A 24,248-nucleotide genomic window follows, 5' to 3' on the forward strand; every position below is an offset into this window, starting at 1 on the left:
AGAGGAGGCATGGCCAAAGACAGAGGTTGGTGAAACTTTTACTTGAAATTCTATGCTTCATGGTAGCATGTCCCTAGAAGGGGGAAATCCACCTTCTCCATGGCTGGCCTGGGTCCCCTGCAGGTAATCACTCTCCTGCCCACTACCCTCTTGGCATCAGTGGTTGTGCTGATGTAGCAGGTGTAACAGAGCATGTTACCTTTGATGGAAGCAAAGGGCACCAAGTCATCTTAATGTGATAAATAAATGATAAAGACTTCATTATGACAATCTCTTACTTACAGTCTCTGAGCTCTTATTTTCTGAACACTTGACCGCACAAATCATGCTGTTACATAACATTATTTTGCAGTACAAATCATCTCAAAACTTGACAATGTGGTCTTATACTATAGCAGTAGTGTACTCCTTATCACATTAGTACTCAGCAACACTAAGATGAAGAGCTGACAATCATGATTTGTTTGACTGTCACTCTCACTCTACTTTGTTTTTTTTTCCACTGCAGCTTTCACATTAGTGTAGGCTCATGCTATCTTATTCCAAATATCCCTCTTTCTTAACTCGTTCTCTGCTGAGATCAGGAGTCTGTTTATTAATAAGTGGGGCTTTCGCAGCAATAAGACAAAATACCTATGGACACAATTTATGTGATATGCAACCCGTTTACATTTCTTCAGTCATTAATGTGTATGACTCTGCATCACCTACACTTGTGGGTGGATGAGCGGTACAAAAACATGTAAGCTATGCACTGCCAGAAGACAAACGTTAAACTATGTATCAGCCCCTTTGAGCTCCTTTTAGGAACTTGTCATAACCCCTTTAGAACTCGCTAGAGATGGTATCAGCAGTACAGTCCCCATTGCAGGCAATAGTCACCCTCTCCAGGGCACCCCAGGCCTAGGCTGATAGCCCGGGGCTATCCCCTGCACCCCTGGTCATTGGGTACCGGGTTGATAGTTTAAATGTGTTGTGTAAAATAGAAATGTTAATATTGTCTTTAGCTGTGGTACTACAAGTCCCAGCAAGCCTCCCCACATGCTGGTACTTGAAGAACCACAAGTACCAGCATGCAGGGCATTACGGGCCTGCTGGTACCTGTAGTTCCACAGCCCAAAAAATATAAAAAAAAGACAAAATACACCGTGAAAGTACAATTTTATTTAAACACACATGCACACTCACACTAACAGACACACATACTCACCTAGTATCCCTGATGACATCATGTCCCCTTGAACAGTAGGTTTCCATAGGTGTACCTATAATAAAAAATACTTACTCAGCTCTCCTATGCGATGTTCATGTCCTCTTCGGTCCCTGTAGGCATCCACGGGATTAAAAAAGAAAAAATGCAAAAATCCGAAACCATGCCGGGCAGGAGGAAAGGTATGTGTGACTGGGGCCCACGTGTGGCCAGTCATTGCAGGAGCCGCCAGCCAATCAGTGGGCGTCTCCGTCGGACCTGCTTGCTGATTGGCTGTATGCGGTCAGCCTGTCTCCTCCATAGACTTCAATGGAGAGAAATCTCCATTGAAGTCTATGGTAGGAACCGCAACATTGTATCCAATAATATAACCACAAGATTACTTGAGGTGAACCTTGTGGTCACATCATTGGATACAATGACTGGATGTGTAGTACCACAGCTAAAAACAATATTAACACTTCTATTTTACACAACACACTTACACTGTCAACCCGGCACCCACCGGCCAGAGGTGCAGGGGATTGCCCCGGACTATCAGCCTAGGCCTGGGCTGCCCTGGAGAGGAGGACCCCTTTATTGGGGGAAATCGGCGAAAGGTTTTCCTTTCACCGTGGCATTACGGTGGCATTACCCCCCGCTAGAAACAGTCCGGTGCTGGTTATGGAAATTACAGGGGACCCCTACTCGTTTTGTCCCTTTTTTCCACAACCAGGACCGGCTCAGAAAAGCCTTGTGCTGGTACTTAATATACAGGGGCCCCCTATGCATTTTGTCCCCTGTATTTTTGGAACCAGGACAGGCTGTACAGAGCCAGTTGCTGGTTATGCTTATGGGGAGGGGGTGCACGTCTTTTTTCTAAAACACATAGACAGAAGCCTTCACGGATCACACTTATCTGTGATGGCTTCTGTATAACTCGCACCTTTTAATACTAGTCGCATTAAAAGTTGTAAGTTTACATAGGGAAATACTCACACAGATTTGCATAGTGTAGTAGCCTTGAGCTGAAAAGTTCACAGGCTAATACATTTGCAAGTCCCAGCACCAACTCGCACCTTCAAAAAATGCCTGAAGGTGCGAGCTGGATTTTTACTTTAATTCGTGACCTATTACATTTGGCCCCATTTGTGTGTATGTGTTAGGAAACATAGCCTGTGCTGCCCTCTGCTGCAAATATAGAATATTTACAGGGCCAGCATTTACCAGACCAGAATCTGTTGTCACTGTAAATCTGTAGTAAATCTGACAGCTTCGCCACCGCCATAGATACCTACAGTATGGGAGTTGTGAATGCTGGTGGAAATTGAAGGACCACAGCAGATATCGGTGATTTGCAGTATATTATTGTTAGCTCCCATAGCAAAAGTCTTTCTGTTTTGCACAGATAATATATAACATATATATATATATATATATATATATATATATATATATATTTTACTTAAATTTAAATTAAGTTTATTCTTTTTATTTTGATACTTGTTAATTATATGAAAACCACTAAAGGGTAGATTTAATAAAGCTTCTAAAACAGACAAATGGTGATGTTGCCCCTAGCCAGGGCCGGATTACGGTCTGTGGGGGCCCCTGGGCAACAAACTTGTGGGGGCCCCTTATGCAATGTCCCCAGTAGCAGTGCCCCTTATGCAGTGCCCCCAGTAATGGTCCCCCCTATGCAGTGCACACTGTAGTAATGCCCCTTATATAATGCCCCCAGTAGTGCCCCCAGACCCAGTAGTGGTCCCCCCCTATGCAGTGCCCCAAGTAATGGTCCCCCATATGCAGTGCCCACTGTAGTAATGCCCTTATGCAGTTCCCCCAGAAGTGGTCCCCCTATGCAGTACCCCTTATATAATGCCCCCAGTAGTGGTGCCCCTATACAGTGCCCCTTATAAAGTGCCCCCAGACACAGTAGTGGTCCCCCCCTATTGCCCCCAGCAGTTGTCCCCACTATGCATTGACCCTAGAAAACGCCCCCCAGTGCCCCCATGAAGCGGCCCCCTATACAGTGCCTCCTTTAGCGGCCCCCCTATGCAGTGCCCTCTGTAGTGGCCTCCTCCCCTATGCAGTCCCCTGTAGCTGCCCCCCCCATGCAGTGACCTCTGTAGCAGCCCCTCCCCTATGCAGTGTCCCCTGTAGCTGCCCCCCCACCATGCAGTGACCTCTATAGCGGCCCCTTCCCCTATGCAGTGACCTCTGTAGCAGCCCCCTCCCCTATGCAGTGTCCCCTGTAGCTGTCCCCCCATGCAGTGACCGCTGTAGCGGCCCCCTCCCCTATAGCTGTCCCCCCATGCAGTGACCGCTGTAGCGGCCCCCTCCCCTATAGCTGTCCCCCCATGCAGTGACTGCTGTAGCGGCCCCCTCCCCTATGCAGGGACCTCTTTAGCGGCCCCCTCCCATATGCAGTGTCCCCTGTAGCTGCCCCCTCCCCTATGCAGTGTCCCTTGTAGCTGTCCCCCCATGCAGTGACCGCTGTAGCGGCCCCCTCCCCTATAGCTGTCCCCCCATGCAGTGACCGCTGTAGCGGCCCCCTCCCCTATAGCTGTCCCCCCATGCAGTGACTGCTGTAGCGGCCCCCTCCCCTATGCAGGGACCTCTTTAGCGGCCCCCTCCCATATGCAGTGTCCCCTGTAGCTGCCCCCTCCCCTATGCAGTGTCCCCTGTAGCTGCCCCCTCCCCTATGCACACACAATCAAAAAAAAAAAAATCACCACTTACCTGAATTCCCGCTCCTGACGCAGTCGGCGCTGCCCGCTCCGAAAGTCAGCTCTTCCACTGCACTATGGGAGAGACGTCAGCGTCATGACGTCTCTCCCATTATCAGCAGATGCGGGGGGGAGCCGGAAGTCGGAGCTCATGAGTGAGCTCCGGCTGGCTCCCTCCGTTGTGCAGCAGCCAATGAGAGTCTGACTCTCATCGGCTGCTGTAACATACACACAGCTGCCGTCGGCGGCTGTGTGTATGTCACTGTGTAGTGTAGACTGCGCTCACTGCACGGTCTACACTACACTAGCGGAGGGGTCACTAGCGGTGGGTGCAGACAGCGCACCGCTGATAGTGGGGGCCCCTCCGGGTGTGGGGGCCCAGGGACGACCGCCTCTGTCGCCCCTCCCTTAATCCGGCCCTGCCCCTAGCAACCAATCAAATGCTAGCTTTAATTTCTCTATTGCATTCTAGAAAGTGATACACAAAATCTGATTGGTTGCTATGGGCAACATCACCAATTGTCTGTTCTAGAAGCTTTAGTAAATCTACCCCTAAGCCACCAATGTTGTGCTGTTACGTCCACTTGAGCCACTGTTTTATTATTATTATTATTAATAATAAAATCCTTTATTTATATGGCACCACAAGTGTTACACAGCGCCTTACAAAGTACATAGACAAATAGGTGAACAAGAAACCAGTGACTTACAGTACAATACAATGCAGGACAAGGCCATGGTTTACACATTGCTGCATTAGCGATCATAACACTCAAATAAGCCGCAGGGAGTCAGCAACCAGGTGTTAGGTGCCCGAGTGAGGAGTAGATGACAGTAATAAGGAGAAGCATAAAGGCCCCCCTACATGGCACGATAAACGTTGCTATATAGGTGCTATATCGTGCGGTGTATGGGCACGATATTGTACCTGATATCATGCTGCGTGCTCCCGCGGGGTCGTACACCGCATCCCCAAATCTTCATGCAGAACCATCTGATCTGGGATGCGATGTACGATCCCATTCAAATGGAGGAGGGGGGAGCCAGCATATCGTGCGGTCTGTGGGGACTGCACGATTGACGGTGGTGCCAGCACAATCCGTCTGCCGACGGATCGGCAGTCGCCCTACACGGTACATCGCACTGTGCATGGGCACCTTAAGAGGGAAGAGGGCCCTACTTGTGGGAGCTTACATTCTAAACGGGAGAGGCAGACACACAGGCGTCATATAGATGGGGTAGACAGGGAGGAAGGAACGAGTAGCAGCAGGTTAGGATGAGAGTTGAAAGGCTTTGATGAAGTAGTGGGTCTTAAGAGCCTGTTTGAAAATATGTAGAGAGTTGGAGAGACTGATGGGGAGAGGGAGAAAGTTCTAGAAGTAGAGAGCAGCAAGGGCAAAATCTTGAAGGCAGGAGTGGGAGGAAGTAATCAGTTGGCAGGAGAGGAGGCATGCATTTGTTGAGCGATGAGGGCATATGTGAGTGTGAAGGGAGATGAGGTAAGAGATGTAAATGGGAGAGAACTTTGTAAGTGAGTGTAAAAACCTTGAATTGGGCTCTGAAGGGGAAGGGGAGCCAGTGTAGGGCTTGTAGGAGAAGGGAGGCAGATGTAGAACATTTTGAGAGGAAGATGAGCCGAGCAGCAGTATTGAGGACAGATTGGAGTGGAGAGAGGTAGGAGTCAGGGAGGCCAGATAGCAGGATGTTACAGTAGTTCAATCTGGAGATGAGCAGTGAGTGGAAGAGAGTCTTAGTAGCATCTAGCGTCAGAAAGGTTCTGATCTTGGAAATATTTTTGAGATGGAAACTACAGGACTGCGAAAGGTGCTGAATGTGTGATTTAAAGGAAAGAGAGGAGTTCAAGACATAAGTTTAAGAAAGCGCTGGGACATCTAGGAAGAGATAGCCGAGAGACAGTTGGAGATAAGAGTGAATAGAGGGGGTGGGGGGGGTGGCGGGTCAGGGGACGAAAGGTAGATCTGAGTATCAGCAGCATAGAAATGATATTGGAGGTCAAAAGAGCTAATGAGTTCACCTAGAGAGGAAATATAGAGGGAGAATAGGAGAGGTCAAAGAACAGAACCTTGGGGCACACCTACTGTGAGTGGAAATTGGGGGAAAGAGGAGGCATGAGAGGAGACAGAGAAGGAATGGTCAGAGAGGTAGGAGGACAGCCAGGAGAGGGCGGTGTCACATTTCAAACCTTCCACAGCCTGGCTGATGTGATGACTTATTCACTGTCGTGAGGACGGCAGTAGGGGACAGTGGGCCTGATTCAGAGCCGGACGCTCTGACCAGAGCGCTCGCTCTGAATCAGGGCCCTCCTACCTAAACTTGGAGCGGCCTCTTGGACGCTCGCATAGCTGTGGGTTACCACCCACAGCTTATGCGAGCGTCCATGATGATGGTCGCGATGGTCATGGGAACGCCTCCGTCTGGCAGCCACGCCCCCGGCACGCCCAGCAAAGGAGGCGTGCTGTCAATCAACATCGACAGCACGCCCCCTTTGGTGCGAGACCTAGAGCGACGGCTTCCCCGTCGCTCCCCGGGTCTCGCGCATGCGCACGACGGAGCTCCCTCCATCGTGCGCATGCGCACTAGGGCACCATCGACCCGCTTGCGCTCGCGAGCGGGTCTGAATCAGGCCCAGTGTTGGACTGGGTCATGAAAAGTCCACCGGGGGAATGCAGTAATAGGGGCCCATTCTTTGGGGTGTGGCCAGCCTCTAACCGAAAGAGAGTATATATATATATCTATAGTAATTACTGGTAGTGCATGCATGATAATGTACCAGATCAATAACAGCAATGCATTGTAGAAAATACACCATAGTCTTGTGCAGTATATTGTAACCCACTGGAGGTTTCCACTGTGCCCCTGTGGGCCAGTCCGACCCTGGTAGGGGATTTGAAAGAGTGGTTCCTAAAGAAAAAAATAAACTTTATTTTGTGGGCTGACTATACCCCGCCTCAAGGCTGGTCTTACTTGTCTGGTTGTTGTCCGCATGTCTTCATGGGCCCCTACTGCTGCTCCTCGGTGGGCCATTCATGACCCAGTCTGATACTGCCCAGGGCTCCCAAACAAGATGGTTTATGCAGCAAGTATGTATCATGGCCATAAAAAGGAATGAGCGACCCTTGCCGCTGCCCAAGGCGCAAGGACAAATGGCTATTATGGTTGCTGCACTGATGGCATCCATTTACAGCTTGTGGGGTGCCTGGGGAGGCACTGCGCTACATAGAAATTTCAGGGGCATGTCCTTAGAGTGGACCCGCTTGTTGTGTGATATCATGACGTCGCATGGGTCGAGGCAGGGTGTGCTGGCAGAGGGCCCTGCTATGTTGCTTATGTGTATTACATAAATGAGAGCTTGCCTATTCTTCTGGCACATCTGTGAGACTCATGAATTTCGGGGATACTGTCAGACTCCTGGGACCGTAGACCATCCGCCTGACCCTACCTCACCATCTCGTAAATAGTGTGTGATCTGTCCTTTATGACTGGCTTTGCATCACCATGTCCCACCAGCCAGGTTCTGATTACTTGATTTGCATAATAAACTTTTCTCCTGCAGCAAGATGAAACACGTCGAGTTACCTGCGCTTTCCTTTGGCCTCTCTTCTTGGATATCCCGGAGAAGGCAAGTTTGCTTTTGAATGACTGGTTCAATAACAATACCTCCTAACAAGGTCGTAACTACAGCTGTACAAACTGTGCCAATACCTAGGATGCAGGGTGGCACTTTTGATGCCCCAGGGCACCTCCATTTGGCATGCCGTATGCCTGGAACGTTACTCTGCAGACTGTAGCGCTCTGGACATGTCTGACACATTGGGCACGTACCCTGCAGCCTGTACAGCTGCCTGGAGGCGGCATAGCATTATGACGTGTTCAGGGGCTGGCTCAGGGCACAAAATCCCCCTTCTCCGGCATTGTCTCTTAACTTTCCCAAGTGTAAATAGAATGCTGGTGTGGTCATGTGATGCTAGGGTTGTGACTACATCACAGGGGGTATTACCCAATTTGGTGTGACCCTGTCCCTGAGCATTTTTACTAGAAAACCACAATTTTTTCTTCCCCAGTGAAGGCACAGCTTGTAACACAGGAGTAACACAACAACTGCCCACAGGATGATGGGACAAACCTTCTGAAATTAGGACCATGCCACCTTGGTATGCCACCTCATCCCTTTAAAACTGGACACACGTGAATTACACAGGTTCTGTAGCTGATTAAAACCAGGCATACTTACCTACTTTTGAAAAAGCATTTCAGGGAGATTGTAAAAACAACACCTATGAGCGTGGAAGTAAAGTGGGCGTGTACTCCTACATCTGAGAGGTGTACCATAAAGGTGACTTACATCCACATGTAAACAAGTACAAAAGCAGTTAGTAAGATCTACTTGTTGGTGAAAACACGCTGATACTTTTCAGAAAATGCATGCAGAGCAGCAGTTGTGCAGGTGGAGAACAGATGCCATGCGCATAGCATCTGTTCACCGCCATACGGAGAGCCTGGGGGCTGCCCAGCATCTCGGAGTGCTGGCCACACCCCCATAGTGATGTAAACAGGGGAAGTTGCAAGGCTCCGCCCTGTTTTCCAAAGGCTCCTCCCCTTTCCCCAGAGATCACGCCTCTTTTCGGACACGCACGCCTTCGGCGCGCAAAATGTCCCTCTCCGGGGAACCTAAGAGTTTGGAGGTATTAACCAGATTCTACTTAACATTTAACTAGCACCTTCTAGGAGCTAATAGCTACAATCTCCACTTCTAAGAACTCTCACTTTAGTAAATTTACCCCTTAAAGTCGGCCAGTCACAGAATCTTTGTAATTGATATGTGTCCAGTTTTAAAGGGAAGAGGTAGCAACCCTAATCAGAGCCGTAACTAGACTTTTTGGTGCCCTGTGCCAGAAAGAGCATTGGTGCCCCCCTCATTTTTCAAAGGGACATAATGCACCCAATAAAGGGCCATGGCTTGAAGGGGAAGGACCAGGGAAGAGATAGGAGAGGCCAGGAGATGCTGGGGATGAAATTAGAGGAAGCAACAAGCAAGAATGATAATAAACAGAAATTTGACATGCCCAAACAGCGCCCCCTGACCTGTGGTACCCTACGCGATGGCACCGGCCTCACTACCCTAGCTACGGCCCTGACCGTAATGCCACCAACATTTGGAAAGTTGGGAAGCATGTGTGACTGGCATTAGTGTGTAAGTCAACTTTGTTTACACTTATACTAAAAGCTTAATGCAGTAGGCATATGTGACTGAATTGATCTGTGACTTTAAAATAGTATAATGAATTCGCTTCCAATGCGTTACGTACAGGTCTGACGAATTTAACAGCCATATACACTGCAAAAAGAGTCTGCCCTGATTAAAAATGGCGTCAGTAACTTCACGCGCACCCTGCACCTATTCCTTCATCTGTCACCCGGCGAGTAACGCGCGTTGTGAATGGCCGAGATCTCGTCCAACAGCTAGGGATGTGATTGACCTGTGGCAGCAACCACCGTACACAGTAGGGAGTCCGGGAAGTGCTGGCAATAGGATGCCTGGCGGTTAGTAGGGAGGGGAGCCGGGCACAGTGCTGCAGTTGTGGTCCGGCCTCTGCATGCCTGGAAGGACGGGACCGGGGGCCATGAATCTGGGGTAGGTGCATCCCCTCCCCATAACTATTAATGTGCATCGCTGCAGTAAGACAGATCTGATGCTATATATATATATATTTCACATGTACAGCAGGTCACATACGCATTTTCCTTTTCTATGTGTATTGTGTATATTATATGATGCTGCTAATGTGACAGAATGGGTCACGTAGACTGGTGTGGTGACACACATGCATTTCAGAAGCAGTTTATCACTTCTGTTAACATACACTGAGAAAAATGTTACTGTTTTTATGTCTCCTATATTTGCTAGACGTAGCGCGGCTAGTTTATATGTGACAGGAGCCGCTAGAGCGCTCTCTCTCATATTTTGGGAGGCTGTTATTACTATCACTGTACAGTGGTTAATGTTCTCTGGGGTGATTCAGTGGGTACCCATATCTCCTGTCTAAACTGACCGGGAGCTATATAATTATCTGGATGATTATTTTGGATGCCCAGTCCTGAAGCTGCACTTATCGTTGATTTCTGCTGAGATGTAGGCAGAAATCTGGCTAAAGTAGTGCTTTGTGGCTGGTCACGCCTTAACGGTAGCGCACCTGGCGCTTAGCATGGGCGAAGCCATTTTACGTGGCTAATCCCATGCACTTGGGACAATTTAATAGCGCCTGTCAAGTTAGACAGGAGCCCAAAACAATTGAAACTCCCCCTCTGTGTCAACAATGCTCTGGAGTTTTTAAAGGGTTCTGCTAGAAAAAAAGGGCAGGTGTCACCTAAGGTGAGCATCATTGCTCATGTCGCCAGAGAAACTGTCAGCTGCTTATTTCCTGTAGGGTCGGATAATGATCAAGGTTTTGACTGCTCAGTTTGTACTAATACATAAATTAGATTTTACATCCTCATTGTGCAGTAACATTCACAACTTTAATGCTTATGAAATTAGTCATCGATAATAATGTACTTTCCTTCCACCCTGCAGTATCCACTTATTTTCATCTCTGGGCCTGTAGTGATCGATGGATGCCATAGTTGGGTATGATGACCCAAGAAAAACTCAGTCTCATCTGCGGCATGTCCCTTTCTTTCTGTGATCGCTACAGCCACTGTAAACAAAATCACACTTAGCCATTTATGTTCATACTTCACACTATCCCTTGTTGTGTATGATGCAGTAGGGGCTGAGAGAGAGTATGAGAATGCTCCATGCTATAGGAGGGCAGGCCAATAGAAGAAAACCTGGCCTAGTCTCTCCTTATAAGTCTATTGCTCCTCCTGCTCCTAGCCAATTTATTCCAATGTCTACTCCTCTAATTGTTTCTCCCTAACAATTTTCCTCTCTGCAGTTTCTAATTTATATGTCACTGCTTTCTTAAATTTCATGTCGTCTGGCATAGATTCGGACTATGTCATGTGTGAGGCACTTGGCTAAAGTAATGGTAGCTTATAGGCTCCACTGCATAAAAACGTCTTTATTATTTCAGCATAGAACCTAGCAGGCTGGGTTCCGTTGTATAGTGTTTTTTTTTCAAACTCATTTGGGGACAGCAGGCCTAGTATTTTTAAGAGACAGACAGGTATGTCAGGACAAACACTAGTCCACCAGTGTTGCCAAGATCTCCTGAACGATGGCTGTGCCTTATGAGCGGAGAGGCGGATCATGGCATTGGATAGCTTCCATTAGTGCTAGCCCCAAACTTATTTTGTTTCTGTCCCTAGTCCACATAACCCAGAAGCAGACAATACTGGAGATGGTGGTTATCTGTCTGGTCTCAGGACAGCAGAAGTTCAACTGTAACCATTTTCTGCTTACCAAGTTGGCTTGGCCTTTTTTGACCTTGGTAGAGCTAAAGTCCCTCAATAAGTTCTTTTCAGGAAATGTTTCAAATGTCAATCTGGATGGTAATTCTTGCAATGGGAGAAGAGGGAAATTGCCGTGACTTTCAATATCAAGGATGCACATCCTCAAAAAGCAAGACCACCAATAGTTCCTCAGGTTTGCCTTTGAGTATCAAGAGCTCAACTTTTTTTAACCAATGTTTTAGCCTCATGGCAATTCTTCACCGCCAGGGGTTACTGTTCAGGATGATGTTATGTTGAAAACTCGGTCCAGAAAAATGGCAGTCATTCCACTCGGAAAAGGCATACCTGGATTATATGTGAAGTTAATACCATATGTGTTGTTTCACATGAGCCTCTTGAAAAGCAATGTCCTGTGTTCCGGCTTATGTGTCATTCACATATCTTCAGAGATGATCCACTCTCTACGTTGCTGGATGGAGTTGGCCAACCTGAGAGTGAGGTGAGCCCTTTCAGTTGGACCTGGCAGATGATCACAACAGATGCCAGGCTTGTGTCTCTACAGGGGAAAATCCTCATCTCTCTCTGCACAGATATATTCTATTTCTGATCTCATTGTAGATACTATTTCATGAGAAGCAAATTTAGAAAACTAGGACATGTCTGTTTCCAGGCACTATGACATTAAGGGCGGAATTCAATTGTTTTCATCCCCTATCGCGCCCGACAGATCTATTCTATTCTTGCTCCTGTCGGGCGCGATCAGCTGCCAAGCGCTACATTTCAGCTCGCAGCCCCTGGGGGATGAGAGCTGAAATGTGCAAAAAGTGACATGTTTGGGCGCCCAAACATCACTTTTCGCGATGGCGCCCAGCACTTTGGTCGGGTTTAGCTGCTTTACGCGGCTAATTCTGACCCCTCTGGGCACGATCAGCGCAAAGAACGGCAGCAATTGAATGGCGGCCCGCGATCTCCTGTCACTTTAGACGGGAGTTCTTGACCGCGTAATCAATTGAATTCCGCCCTAAGCCAGAAGGTTTAATTAGTGTAATGGTTAGAAGCAAAACTGATGTTTCTCCAATCCTTATTAGGCATAATTTCCCATTTGCTTATTCTGTATTGACAAATGTCTGTTGTTAAAATTCAGTTTTCACCTTTTTATGTGTTGACGTTTTCCTAAAATCCCCAAAAGTAAAGTATTTAAGGCTTTTATAAGCTGAATAATAGTATGTGTTTTAAGCAAAAATCATTTTCCAATTGTTTCCAATCTTGAGACATATTTTAGGTTGTATACAGTAGATAGAGAACTATCGTATTTTTCCTTTCATTGAATGACAGATCAATTCTACTTAGAGAATCTCCCATACTTAATTTGGGGTTTGAGCTTTTAGCTCTGTAGCTCTGACTTTTTAACTCGCCCTCTAACACAGTTTGAGGACTTCTCTGTACACCTTCAAACACCGACACAAGTCTTCCCAGTTCACTCCAGCTTTTCATCAATATCCTTTTATTTAAAAAAAAAAAAAAAAAAACAAGAACTTGGCTCTTTTTGTATCATTTTTTTATTTTCTTCTCTGCAAATGTCTGTGTGTGTGTGTAATAAATATATATATTTGCCTCTTTCTCTCTTGATTGGAGCAGCTCTGGCAGGACAGAAATTTGTGTAAATGACTTCTTGGACAGGTTGCATCCCATGACGGTGCCACGTTGAAAGTCACTGATCTCTACTTACATTCTGTTGCTAATATTGGAAATGTAGATTGCATGGTTTTTTATTATTATTCTTTATATGGCACCTTACAAAGTACTTAAGCAGAAACGGTGCGAAAAAAAGTGCAAAAGACTTAAAGTAGAAAATATTGCGGAACATGGACTATATAAGCTATATAAACAATGCTGCATGTGCAGTCATACATAATACCCATTGTTGGCAGTGGGGGGGGGGGGGGGATGATAGTATAAGTGAGGGAAGGAAAAGCAAAATGAATGAGGAAGGCACTGCTTGTGAGAGATTTCAATATAAGGATGCTTGATTTCATGCTCTTGTCAGTAATGGCTGTGACTGAAGTGGTAAAACACACTACGAAGAAAGCGGTGTTCACAAACATTTGGCAATGTAGTGTACAAGCTATTGTGTGAGCTACAGGAGAGTTCTGGAAAGATATAACAGGATTATGAGAAATTGGCTCTCTACTAATGGTGAGCTCTGCAAGCAAACTTAGGGGGGAATTCTAATGTTATTTCGCGTCCGATCTCCCGTCTAAAGTGACGGTGATGTTCAATTGATTTGGGTGTCCATGACTTTTTGTGCATGTGCCACTCAAATAGACCGAGTTTAGCCTTCTAAAGCGGCTAAACCCATCTAAAGTTCTGATTAGCGCTCCCAAGCAGCTGTTTGGGCGCCCTAAACAAAGACTTTTAAGCTAATTTCTGCTTGCCACCTCAAGAGGCTTAGAGCAAAATCAGTGTAATTGCTCCTTTGGGCACCCATTACTAACAGCCATGGATGAAAAACACCCCCCCCCCCCTTACTAACCTAACTACCTTCACAAACTGTTCAATGGTAACTAAACCTGGTTATGATGTAGGAATCTCTGGTATTAAATGGCTGGCCCCACATTGACAAAATTACAGGATAATTTGGCTGAGATTTGGCCCTAGTGCTGCTTGCCTAGAACCTAATAATACCATTGGAAGGTGACCCAACTTGAGGTGTTAAATACTAACATTAAATTTACTAATTTCGTGGATAATGATCCATTCTATTTTAATAGTCATTATTAAATATTGCGTTAGTTTTAGTGCCACACACAATGCCAACATTGACCGATGCATGTGTGGCCAGCATTATGCAGGACATAAACTATTGAATCGGTATATATGAGGGTGGTTCAATAAATAAAGTAACAAGACCTCTCATTGCATAAATTTATATTACTCGTACATACAGTATATGTCTAATCAATTTTATGGCCTTGGTACAGATTATTTTTCCACAGTCCCCATACTTGTCTAAGGATTTGTCCCAAAGGTACACCATACTAGTCTAAGGATTTGTCCCAACGGTACACCGAGGTATCTGTCCCGGCATAGAAGAAACCGTGTAAAGCGCCTGATGCCAGGACATGATGTCTTGCTGAACTTCTCAGTTGGTTGCAAATTGCCTTCCAACCAGGTGCTTCTTCAATGGTCCGAAGAGATGGAAATCACTCTCGAATGTGTCTGTCCTCCTGAATCAGACTTTCAATGCAGCACAATTGCTCATTTGAATGTCTGATCTGCCGTTATCAAAGGCAGTGCACCAAACACAAACCTGTTTCCGTGACATGATGTTATCACCGTACACCTCAACAAGTTGGTGATGAATTTCAGCTGCTGATGTGCCCTTTAGACGCAGAAATCTGATCACATTATGCACTTCAATGGTTGACCATGTTTCCGCCAGGCCCCCCATCTTACAACTGATGTTGGGACAGTATGACTAATGACTAATGGCCGTGAGGGGAAGCTGTGGTCTACCTGCTCTGGCTTGGTGGGAAATTAGAATGAAATAGAGAACATTACACATGTAAGAGGTCTTGTTACCTTACTTATTGAACCACTCTCTTATTGTGATCCTTTTTCTGTGTAGGAAGAGCTTGTAAGTTTTCTAGGATACTCCCTTTTTTTTTTTTTTTTTTTTTTAGCAGTGTTATATTATGAATCTGCAGTCAGCAACATTATCTTTCTAAATCAAGGTGGTTTTATTTTGCAGAGATGGACTAAAACTTGAAACTCAAATTCTTAATGGCAAAACCAAGCTTATTTTGGCTCCTTATGGTAAGACAAATCATAATTCTTCAATTTATAATTTAAAGAATTTTTTTTTTAATTTGCTTTAAACTTTTATTGTTTTTTGTTTCAGCAGTCCAAGAAAAAGGCAGTAAGCAGGTAATGTATTTTAAATGCTATAGGTTTTTTATTTTAGATTTATTTTACGTGTTTGTTTGTTTTTTTCTTTATAACTGTGTCTAAAGGACTTTTTGCATTGGCAGGCAGGTAACAGGGGAAGGACACACAAATCTATGCTAAAAATAAAGAATCCTACTCAGGTCCTGCACTCTGTACAAAGCAACAACGCCAAACCAGAGCAGCCAGTACTGAAGCCCAGATCTGGAATTGGAGGAGTGGTGTCTAGGATATCTCCAGCTAATGTACTTAAGGAGCTGGAAAACAAACACCACAATCCGATCACCCAGCAAAATGTGCAGCAAACAAAGACGGATGCCGGGAAAGCAAAACCTATGCCCAAAAAAGCATCTAATGGGCCAAAGCAGAGACTCCAACAGAAACCAGCGATCTCTGCTGATGAACTTAGGGAGAGTCTTGTGTGTCTGACCCAGGAGCAGTTCCAGCAGATTTTAATGACCATCAATCAGGGAGGTAAACCAGTCGCACAGGACCAGACAAGTGATAAAGGTAGCTCGCGTGTGTCTGCCTAAATCTGAGTTTTTGTGAAGTTTAAGGGCAATCGCTTGCATTTCTTTTCACTACCTCCCTTCACCCATTCCTAATCCTATACCCATTGTTTTTCTACCCGACTCCCCCACCTACTGCGATATACAGTAACCTTACTCCCTAACTCCCCCTCCATACTCCTCCCTGCATGAAAGTTATTTGGTAAAACTTTTGAAACTTCAGGATGTCTATAAAGATATTTTGATAGGATCATTATTAGATATTGAAATAAAGTGTCTGACAGCATACTGTTATATGACCACTACATCATACTTTGTCTATTGGACCAACTTGTATAGTTTCCCTTTATTTGTTATAGGGATGGTATTGTAGTAAATATACATATATATAACAGTCTGACAATCATACATTACAAAGTACACTATTGTAATATAGCGTTATTTTAATTTTCCTGTTTCATTCATGACTCGTTATGTTTTGCTGTTGACATGCCTGTGGTATTGTGTTTGATTATTTGGTCTCCACAGTAACCGCACTACACATTAATGGATTATTAAACGCTGTCCTCCAGAAGCCGTTATGCTCTTTACACACAAGTAATACAAAGCCTGTTAAATAAAGACCACACCTTGTTCTTATAATATTCGTGTTCTGAAATCCTCCCTGCAGGATAGTGTACTAATTGCTGAGTGAGAGTCAATGTTGAAGTGGACACAAATAAATAGATGTCAATTGACCTATATAATTGTTTAGACTATCACTGTTAAGTCATTTAGCAGGCTTTATCATTTACGTGCCCACCTGTATGAGCCCTTGATGATGGTGATATATTAACTGCTCTCCATACATTGTCAGTGTAGAAATAAAATCTGTGTAGGCCATTTAATGTGAATAATTAAATCATTATGTTCCCAGCTGATAGAACCAGTAGCCATCTGACTGAACAGATACTCAAACTTAAGTTTTGCAGACAGATCGCTTTTGTAAATAATCATCAGCTTTCTTGAAAAAAAAAAAAATATATATATATAATTTTTTTTTTTTGTATGTGTGTGTATATATATATATATATTTTTTTTTAATCTTACAATGTGGGATACTTATGCTCCTTGCTTATAGATATTGTAGTGTTTGTTTCCATTCCTGCAATAGTATCAGGATCTCTTTTATAAGAGGAAGCTACATTTTGTCAGTGTAAATATTGATTGTTTGTTGTTTTAAGACCTGGATAAACAGGAGGTGGAGGCGATTGATACGCAGTCCCCGGTTACTAAGGAAGAGGATGCTAATTGTGCAATATCTGAGGAAGCAAATGATCTCCGCACTGCTGAGAAAGCCAAAGATGAGTAAGTAACGTTACTATACAATTACATTGCCTATACATTCATTAGAAGTCCTATCTGTTACTGCAAACCTGTAATGTCATCTTCACTGGTAGTACAAAGCATTTTGCATGTCAAAATGGTAGTGACTCTAGCAGATAGAGAAGAGGCGTGTTTGGGGGAGAGGGAGAACATTTTTTTTATTTTTATCTCGCTGCTTACGTGTGTGTGTGTGTGTAAATGCCTTTGTATTAATAACCTTAGTACTTAGTTTGCTAGTGCTTCCAATCAGTGTTAAATCTCTTGGCAGTGTTTCATTCCTGCCTCCTGTACTGCGCTTATGTGATGCTTCTCGGTTATAGGTTACAATCACCACTAATTTTCCTAGGGGAGCCCTGGATATGCAGATGAGGCCCCATTTTTCATCAAAACAAATCTACTTTAATACAAACTATTGCTGAGCAGTGACTGTGATAGATTACAGCCATGAAGAACATCTGATAGTGTTTCTGACATTATTATTTATTACTTTTATGTTTATGTTCTATAACTCAGTGTGTCACAATGACAGGATGTTAATGTAGTCACCTCAGTCCCTTCCCAGTGGATGCTTATAACCCACCCTGCTAAAGGTACATAACATGCTGACTAGGGCCAATCTACTCAGAAGCCAATTCATTTACATGTATCTTTTTGGAGCAGGGCAGGAAGCCCAAAAGAAACAAAGGGAGAAGGTACAAAAATGGTCAGATTTGAATATAAGGCCCCAGTCAACCTGTATTAAGTGAAATAAAACTGTTCTGACTTCTGTAGGCAAGCCGGCAGCTTGATTGGCACACTTGGAGAAAGGGAGAGAGACAAAAGCCTGCAGGAAGCAAAGAAGGTCCAGTGGAGGCGTGAGCTAGGTGCGTACCCGCTCTAATCTGCCATTTGCAATTGCTTTTTTAAAAATTATTATTATTTATATACTTTTTGTAAAATGAGAACCTCATATTTCAGTAACACAGCCATGTTGCTGTGTGCTATATTTTCTGATCCCCTCTGTTAGCTGGCTGGCTTATCACTTTTCCCAAAATGTTTAACTATCAATGAGACAAAATGGGCTATATAATGGTGGATATAATCTGTCATTGCTGAATTTACCATATATATAGATAGATAGAACCGGGTTGCCAGAGCGTTTGGAAAGGGGGCTTGGACTGCACACCCTAATTTTAAACATAATAAAAGGTGCTATCATGCTGAGACTTGTAGTACAATGCAGGGGATAAATATGCAGGTACCTAGTCTAAGAACAATGATGGTCAAAATAATCCTGATAAACACTACAATTAACATGAAGTATAAGTGAGGTTTTTAGTACATGTTTGGACAAAAATGTTTGCCCATCGACCACGTCATAGGGCACTCCATAAAATGGGTCCCTAACATCCCTAATACTAACACATTACGTCAATTTATCCAGGACTTATCTTTAATAGTGCCCATTGTAATATAATATGTAGACAGCAATGTAGGAACCTGTACTGATTAAAAATGCCTAAGAGCAGATGGGTGGGGTGCAAATACCAAGCAGAAGGAGTCTCTGCCTTCAAGTGTACAATATGTACCCCAATGTAGTGGATAGGGGGAGGGGGCTTGGACTGCACACCCTAATTTTAAACCTAATAAGAGGTGCTACCATGCTGAGACTTGTAGTACAATGCAGGGGATAAAAATGCAGGTGCACTCTAAGTACTAAGAACAATGATAGTCAAAATAATCCTGATAAACTCTACAATTAACATGGAGTATAAGTGAGGTTTTTAGTACGTTTTGGATAAAAATGTCAATTGTAGAATTTATCAGGATTATTTTAACTATCATTGCTCTTAGTACTAAGAGTGCACACCTGCATTCTTTGTCTCATGCATTGGCAGATTGTATAAAGAAAAAAACTATGGAAACTCGGCACTTCCTAATTACATCATTAGCACTCCAAGCTTTACTGCATATTTAAAACAGGGAATTTAGTTCCTTGTATTTCAATAACGCATAAGCTGATCGACTCACCCCAAGGGGTTATCTGTGTCTACCACTTTAAATTTCTTTAACTTTATAGCTCTGAGCATTTTACTGATTACACTTTCTGAGATCCCCTTTTTCTTAAGAAACATGGCTTCAACTGCTACATTGTTAAAGCTAATCACACTAAGCCCTGATGGCAAAATGGTCCCCAAGTTAAAACATGCTTACTTAGATGAAGGTGCAAAGACATACTTGCTGACAGGCTGAGAATTGTTGTTTGGCCAAAACGGTAATGGTGTACAAACCAGAGCCCTTCTCTCTTTGACTTTTTGAGAATTTGCATGAGCTAGGGAATGGGTAAATCAGATTGAAGTTCCACAGGACTGACATGGTGTCAACAAAACCTATGTCGGTCCCTGGTCCTGGAGAATAATTGGTCCATCTTGTGAGACAAATGAGATGTCCTCATGAACGATGTCCAGCTGATGAGCTTGCGTCCGTTTTCTATAATTTGTCAGGTGACATTATCCTGGCTATTGGATGTGCCTGATGGAGTGACTGCCTAGTTTTACACCGCTGAATGAACACCGATAAGATTGCTGTAAAAAAATATGTTCTACCTAGCACATGATGTTTCTGATTTCCTTGAGGACTTTCATAGTAGTCTGTGAATTAATCAACATCTTGATTGTGTATCTTGTTTCCTGAAAGAAACCTCTTGTGCTGTCAGGTATTGAACAGTTTAGTCAAAAAGACTTGCTTCTGGGAAGGGACCAAATTGGATTTCTTGTATTTTGGTAAGTCAGTCGTGTGACTCCAGTATCCCTGCCATCTCCAGGTAACGTGCCTGGAGTAAGGGCTTGATTAAAAGATTGTCCAGTTATGGGAATAATTATCAGTCCTTTGACCTCAGAATGGTTGCCATGACGGCATTCATTTTTGTGATCACTGAAAGAGCTGTCGCCAGACAAAATGGCAGAGCTCGCCGTTGCAAATCTGAGAAGATTAAAACATGTAAATACTCTTCCTTGATATTTATGGTTACCAGGAACTATGTCTGTTCCATGATGATGACTGATAACTCCATCGTAAATCTATTCACATCATATTTGAGCTTCTTGAGGTTCAAAATTGTTTAAAAGGAAGTATTGGATCTTTGAGCCAAGAACAAGTTTGAATAAAATCTAAATTCTTTATGACTTTCTTCCATTGGGATGATCACACACACAGTTAGTAATGTCTGGATGGCTTCCTGCAGGGCCAGGCACTTAACCTGGTCCATAGGAAGGCTAGTGGTGCAAAAATTACTGGGAAGATTCATGATATAACCCTGTTCTATAATACCTCTAACTGAGCAATCTGAAGAGCAACTGAACCACTGATCACGGTAGAGATGCTGATGGGCTCATGCTACAGCCCCCACCAGGCGGGCTAATTGTCCGTCATGTCGACAGATTTTCTGAGGGTTTGGTTGCAGGCTTCTTTAAAAGCATGCAAGACCTGTTTTACTTATATATTGTTCTCATGGAGTGACAGAGAACTACTTCTTGAAACATGAGTTTTAACGTGACCAATGAAATGAAGTAAAATGAGTGCCCTGCACTTTAGAAACTCTTCCTACCAGTTGCCTGGTTGTCATTCTTATCCAGCTCCAAGCCAAAAAGGGTTTCCACGGTTGTCCTAAACTCTAATGCTACGTACACACCTAAAGATTTACCTTTAAATCTTGGGAGCAAATAATAGAAATTTGCTCCCAAACCCTGGAGCAAATGGACCATATTTTCTTTCCCACCAGACAGATTGGACAGATGTATCTATAGGTGTGTACGCAGCCTAAAGGGGCCTATCCATTAGCAGATAAAATGAACAAGTTCACTCCCGCGGCCCATAAATCGCTTCTATCATCTCTCCAACATGTTGGTCATTTATCGCATATAGCTATACGATATTAGCAATATCGTGCAGTTAATATGCGGTAAACAACGATAGATATTAGCAGCAGCTACAGAGCGCTGCAGAGAAAAAAATCCACTCCCTGAATGATGTCATGCAACATCGTTCGCCATAATCTGTCATGTACATGACAGATATCGTTCAGCACAGCCACCAGAATTTTCAAGGGATATCTTTTGTCTTTCATCGCTCAGAAATACATCTGCCAATGGATTGGCCCCTTAAGGGGTTGATGCAGAGTTGAGAGCAGAGCTTAAAAAAGAATGGAGCAACTATGCACCAGATTAACCATGTTGCAATGCAAGTGGTGCAGATACATTGGGCACGATTCTATTCAATGCGATGTAAATAGTGCCGGGAGATAGCTCCCGGAGCTATTCAATTTATCGCGATGTTAGGTCGGGGAAGGCTCGTTCTCGCGCCTTAAACAGGGTGTTTAGGCGCGATAACGGCCATTCCGCGACCTAACTTCCCGGCGCGAGGCTGTTTTCCAGGCGTGAAGGGCAGAAAACAGCCTCGCGCCGGGACTTTTGTCGGATTTCTTCTCTCATCCCCGGAGGGATGAGAGAAGAAATCATTAGTCAGACTTGGCAGCGCGGTGTATTGAATAGCTCCGGGAGCTCACTCCCGGAGCTATTTACATCGCGTTGAATAGAATCGTGCCCTATGTTGTGTTTATGGGGTTAAATCACACATTTACTAATACTTAAAAAAACACATAAAAAACTGTGTTTTAATAAATGTGTGAAATAGCCCTAGAAACACAACATCGATGTTGATAACGTTTTATCGATTCTAAATTAATCATAATAGATTAAGATCAACCTTTAGTAAATATACCCACGAGTCTCTCTGCACATATAATATCTGCCCCATCTGCAGCGCAACAAGGTTTTACCATGGTGCAAATGTTCTTTTTTTGCTTTCAACCCTGAATCAGAGCCAACATCTGTTTCCGAAGCTTAGAGCTAGACAGTGCGGCAAGCAGAAACCACCAAACCTGAAATACTAGACTCATAAGACCAGCATCTACAGTACAATAATGAGTGTCTGCAGGCAACAGTGAATCATGGTTGAGGTTAATTGCAAGTTTGGGGCTGCATTTCAGCAAATGGAGTTGGGTATTTGGTCAGGATAAATGGTGTCCTCAATGCTGAGAAATACAGGCAGGTACTTCTCCATCATGCAATACCATAAGGGAGGCGTATGATTGGCTCGAAATTTATTCTGCAGCAAGGACAACGACCCCAAACATACCGCCAATGTCATTAAGAACTATCTTCAGCCTAAAGAAGAGCAAGGAGTCCTGGAAGTGATGATATGGCCCCTACAGAGCCCTGATCTCAACAACATCGAGTCTGTCTGGGATTACAAGTAGAGACAGAAGGATTTGAGCAAGCCTACATCCACAGACGATCTGTGGTTAGTTCTCCAAGATATTTGGAACAACCTCCCTGCCGAGTTCCTTCAAAAACTCTGTGCAAGTGTACCTAGAAGAATTGATGCTGTTTTGAAGGCAAAGAGTGGTCACACCAAATATTGCTTTGTTTTAGATTTCTCTTCTCTTCATTCACTTTGAATTTTGTTAATTGATTAAAATAAACTATTAACACTTCTGTTTTTGAAAGCATTCTTACTTTGCAGCATTTTTTCCACTACCTGCCTAAAACTTTTGCAGAGTACTGTATATTAGCCTCCCTCAGATTTTCTGATGTCTCACGGATGTGTTTAGCCAAAGACCTAACCCTGCCTGACTGTAAACCTTCCAAGATTTGCTCTGACCGCTTTTCTACAGCCTGTTGACCCAAACGGAAGCTAAAATGGGTCTCCAAGAAGCACCAGCTACACTAATAGACTTATGAATGGTCTCAATTTTCCTATCTGTACCATTCTTAAAAGAAGCACCACTTGGAATTGGAATAATGCTAGCCTTAGACACTCACACTAGAGAGAGATCCTCCTTGAGTGGATTCTCCCATATATCCATATTCTTCGGTAAAGCATAAAGGGTTGGTAGACTGAACATCATTAAACGTACATTTAGGTTTATTCCATGCCTTGACCAGTAAATGATTCAACTGCAGGGATGAAAGAAATTGCTGCTACTTCTTAGACAGCGTATTTTCAGATTCAGCTGAATCCTTGTTATATTACTGATATATACTGTAAGGGGTAAATTTACTAAAGTGAGAGTTTTTAGAAGTTGAGATGCTGCCCATAGCAACCAATCAGATTCTACTTAACATTTTAACTAGCATCTTCTAGAAGATAATAGCTAGAATCTGACTGGTTGCTATGGGCAACATCTCCACTTCTAAAAACTCTCTCTTTAGTAAATGTACCCCTAAGTGTCTATTGTAGTGCCTGCACAAGAAATCCTCAGTACCGGATCCTTCCACTACTTCTCCCTCTTCATGGGAGGAGCACTCAGAATCAACCTCTTCCCAGAATGCTACCAAAGGCAGAACTCCAGCGTATCTGCAACCACAGCTATCTGATGGTCACCAGAAACCCTAACAAGACCCTGCACCAACTGAGCCAGTACTTGTCTAATGGTGTCGCTGTGGAACCAAAGGGCCAGTGACTGAATGCCTGGAGTAATTTGCTGAAGCATCAGCAGAAGAGATGCCCATTGCCTACACCATAGTGGCATGTAGCAAGCTGTGCAAGTTCACAAGTGGGCTAAGCCAGGTATTTAGCCAAGGCCAGTATTGCCAAATCAGTGTCGAAAACTGCAGACATTAGCTACAATCAGCCATCAACATTACAAGCAGTGCATAAGGCTACCCTACCAGACTGCCCACTGTGTGACTTAGAGTGGCATTTCTTGCATGTATAAAAAGAAACTGCTCCAGTCTCTGGAATAATCCCTCATGAGACACTACAATTGAGAGAGAGAAGGCAGATGCCAGGTATTTTACGTACTGCTGAATCTGTAGTGGTATTGGATGTATTGTTTCCAGTGGTGATTGCACTCCTACCCCAGAGACTCCAGACTAAAGGAGGCAAAGAGTATGGGGGCTTCCTGCCCCCAGAGTCATAATATCAAGTACACACCAAGTATTCATTGCTTGGTGAGTAGGGTATGCTGCCGGACATCCTGTCTACTGAACTTGGCCTGCTATTTGGATTGCAACTGTTCGCACAGATATCTGTGTACTGAATGTTGCCTGTTACATG

The 24,248-nt window shown here is 44.1% G+C and overlaps 1 protein-coding gene across 2 annotated transcripts in view; it reads left to right on the forward strand.

Annotated features, from left to right (window-relative positions):
* The first annotated feature begins 9,389 nt into the window (after window positions 1-9,389).
* CCDC66 (coiled-coil domain containing 66) overlaps window positions 9,390-24,248 on the forward strand; it is a 65,968-nt gene continuing 51,109 nt past the window's right edge. The window contains exons 1-6 of one of the 2 annotated variants that reach the window (XM_088472668.1): window positions 9,390-9,571; window positions 15,083-15,147; window positions 15,233-15,258; window positions 15,363-15,786; window positions 17,009-17,132; window positions 17,922-18,013. In XM_088472668.1, the coding sequence (XP_088328794.1) occupies window positions 9,534-9,571; window positions 15,083-15,147; window positions 15,233-15,258; window positions 15,363-15,786; window positions 17,009-17,132; window positions 17,922-18,013 (769 nt within the window). In that variant the 5' untranslated portion in view covers window positions 9,390-9,533. The remainder of the gene's footprint in view (window positions 9,572-15,082; window positions 15,148-15,232; window positions 15,259-15,362; window positions 15,787-17,008; window positions 17,133-17,921; window positions 18,014-24,248) is intronic. The other variant, XM_088472669.1, reaches the window with a different exon arrangement.

Source organism: Taudactylus pleione, unplaced genomic scaffold, assembly GCF_031769625.1.
Source record: "Taudactylus pleione unplaced genomic scaffold, aTauple2 ptg000128l, whole genome shotgun sequence".
Classification (NCBI taxonomy): domain Eukaryota; kingdom Metazoa; phylum Chordata; class Amphibia; order Anura; family Myobatrachidae; genus Taudactylus; species Taudactylus pleione.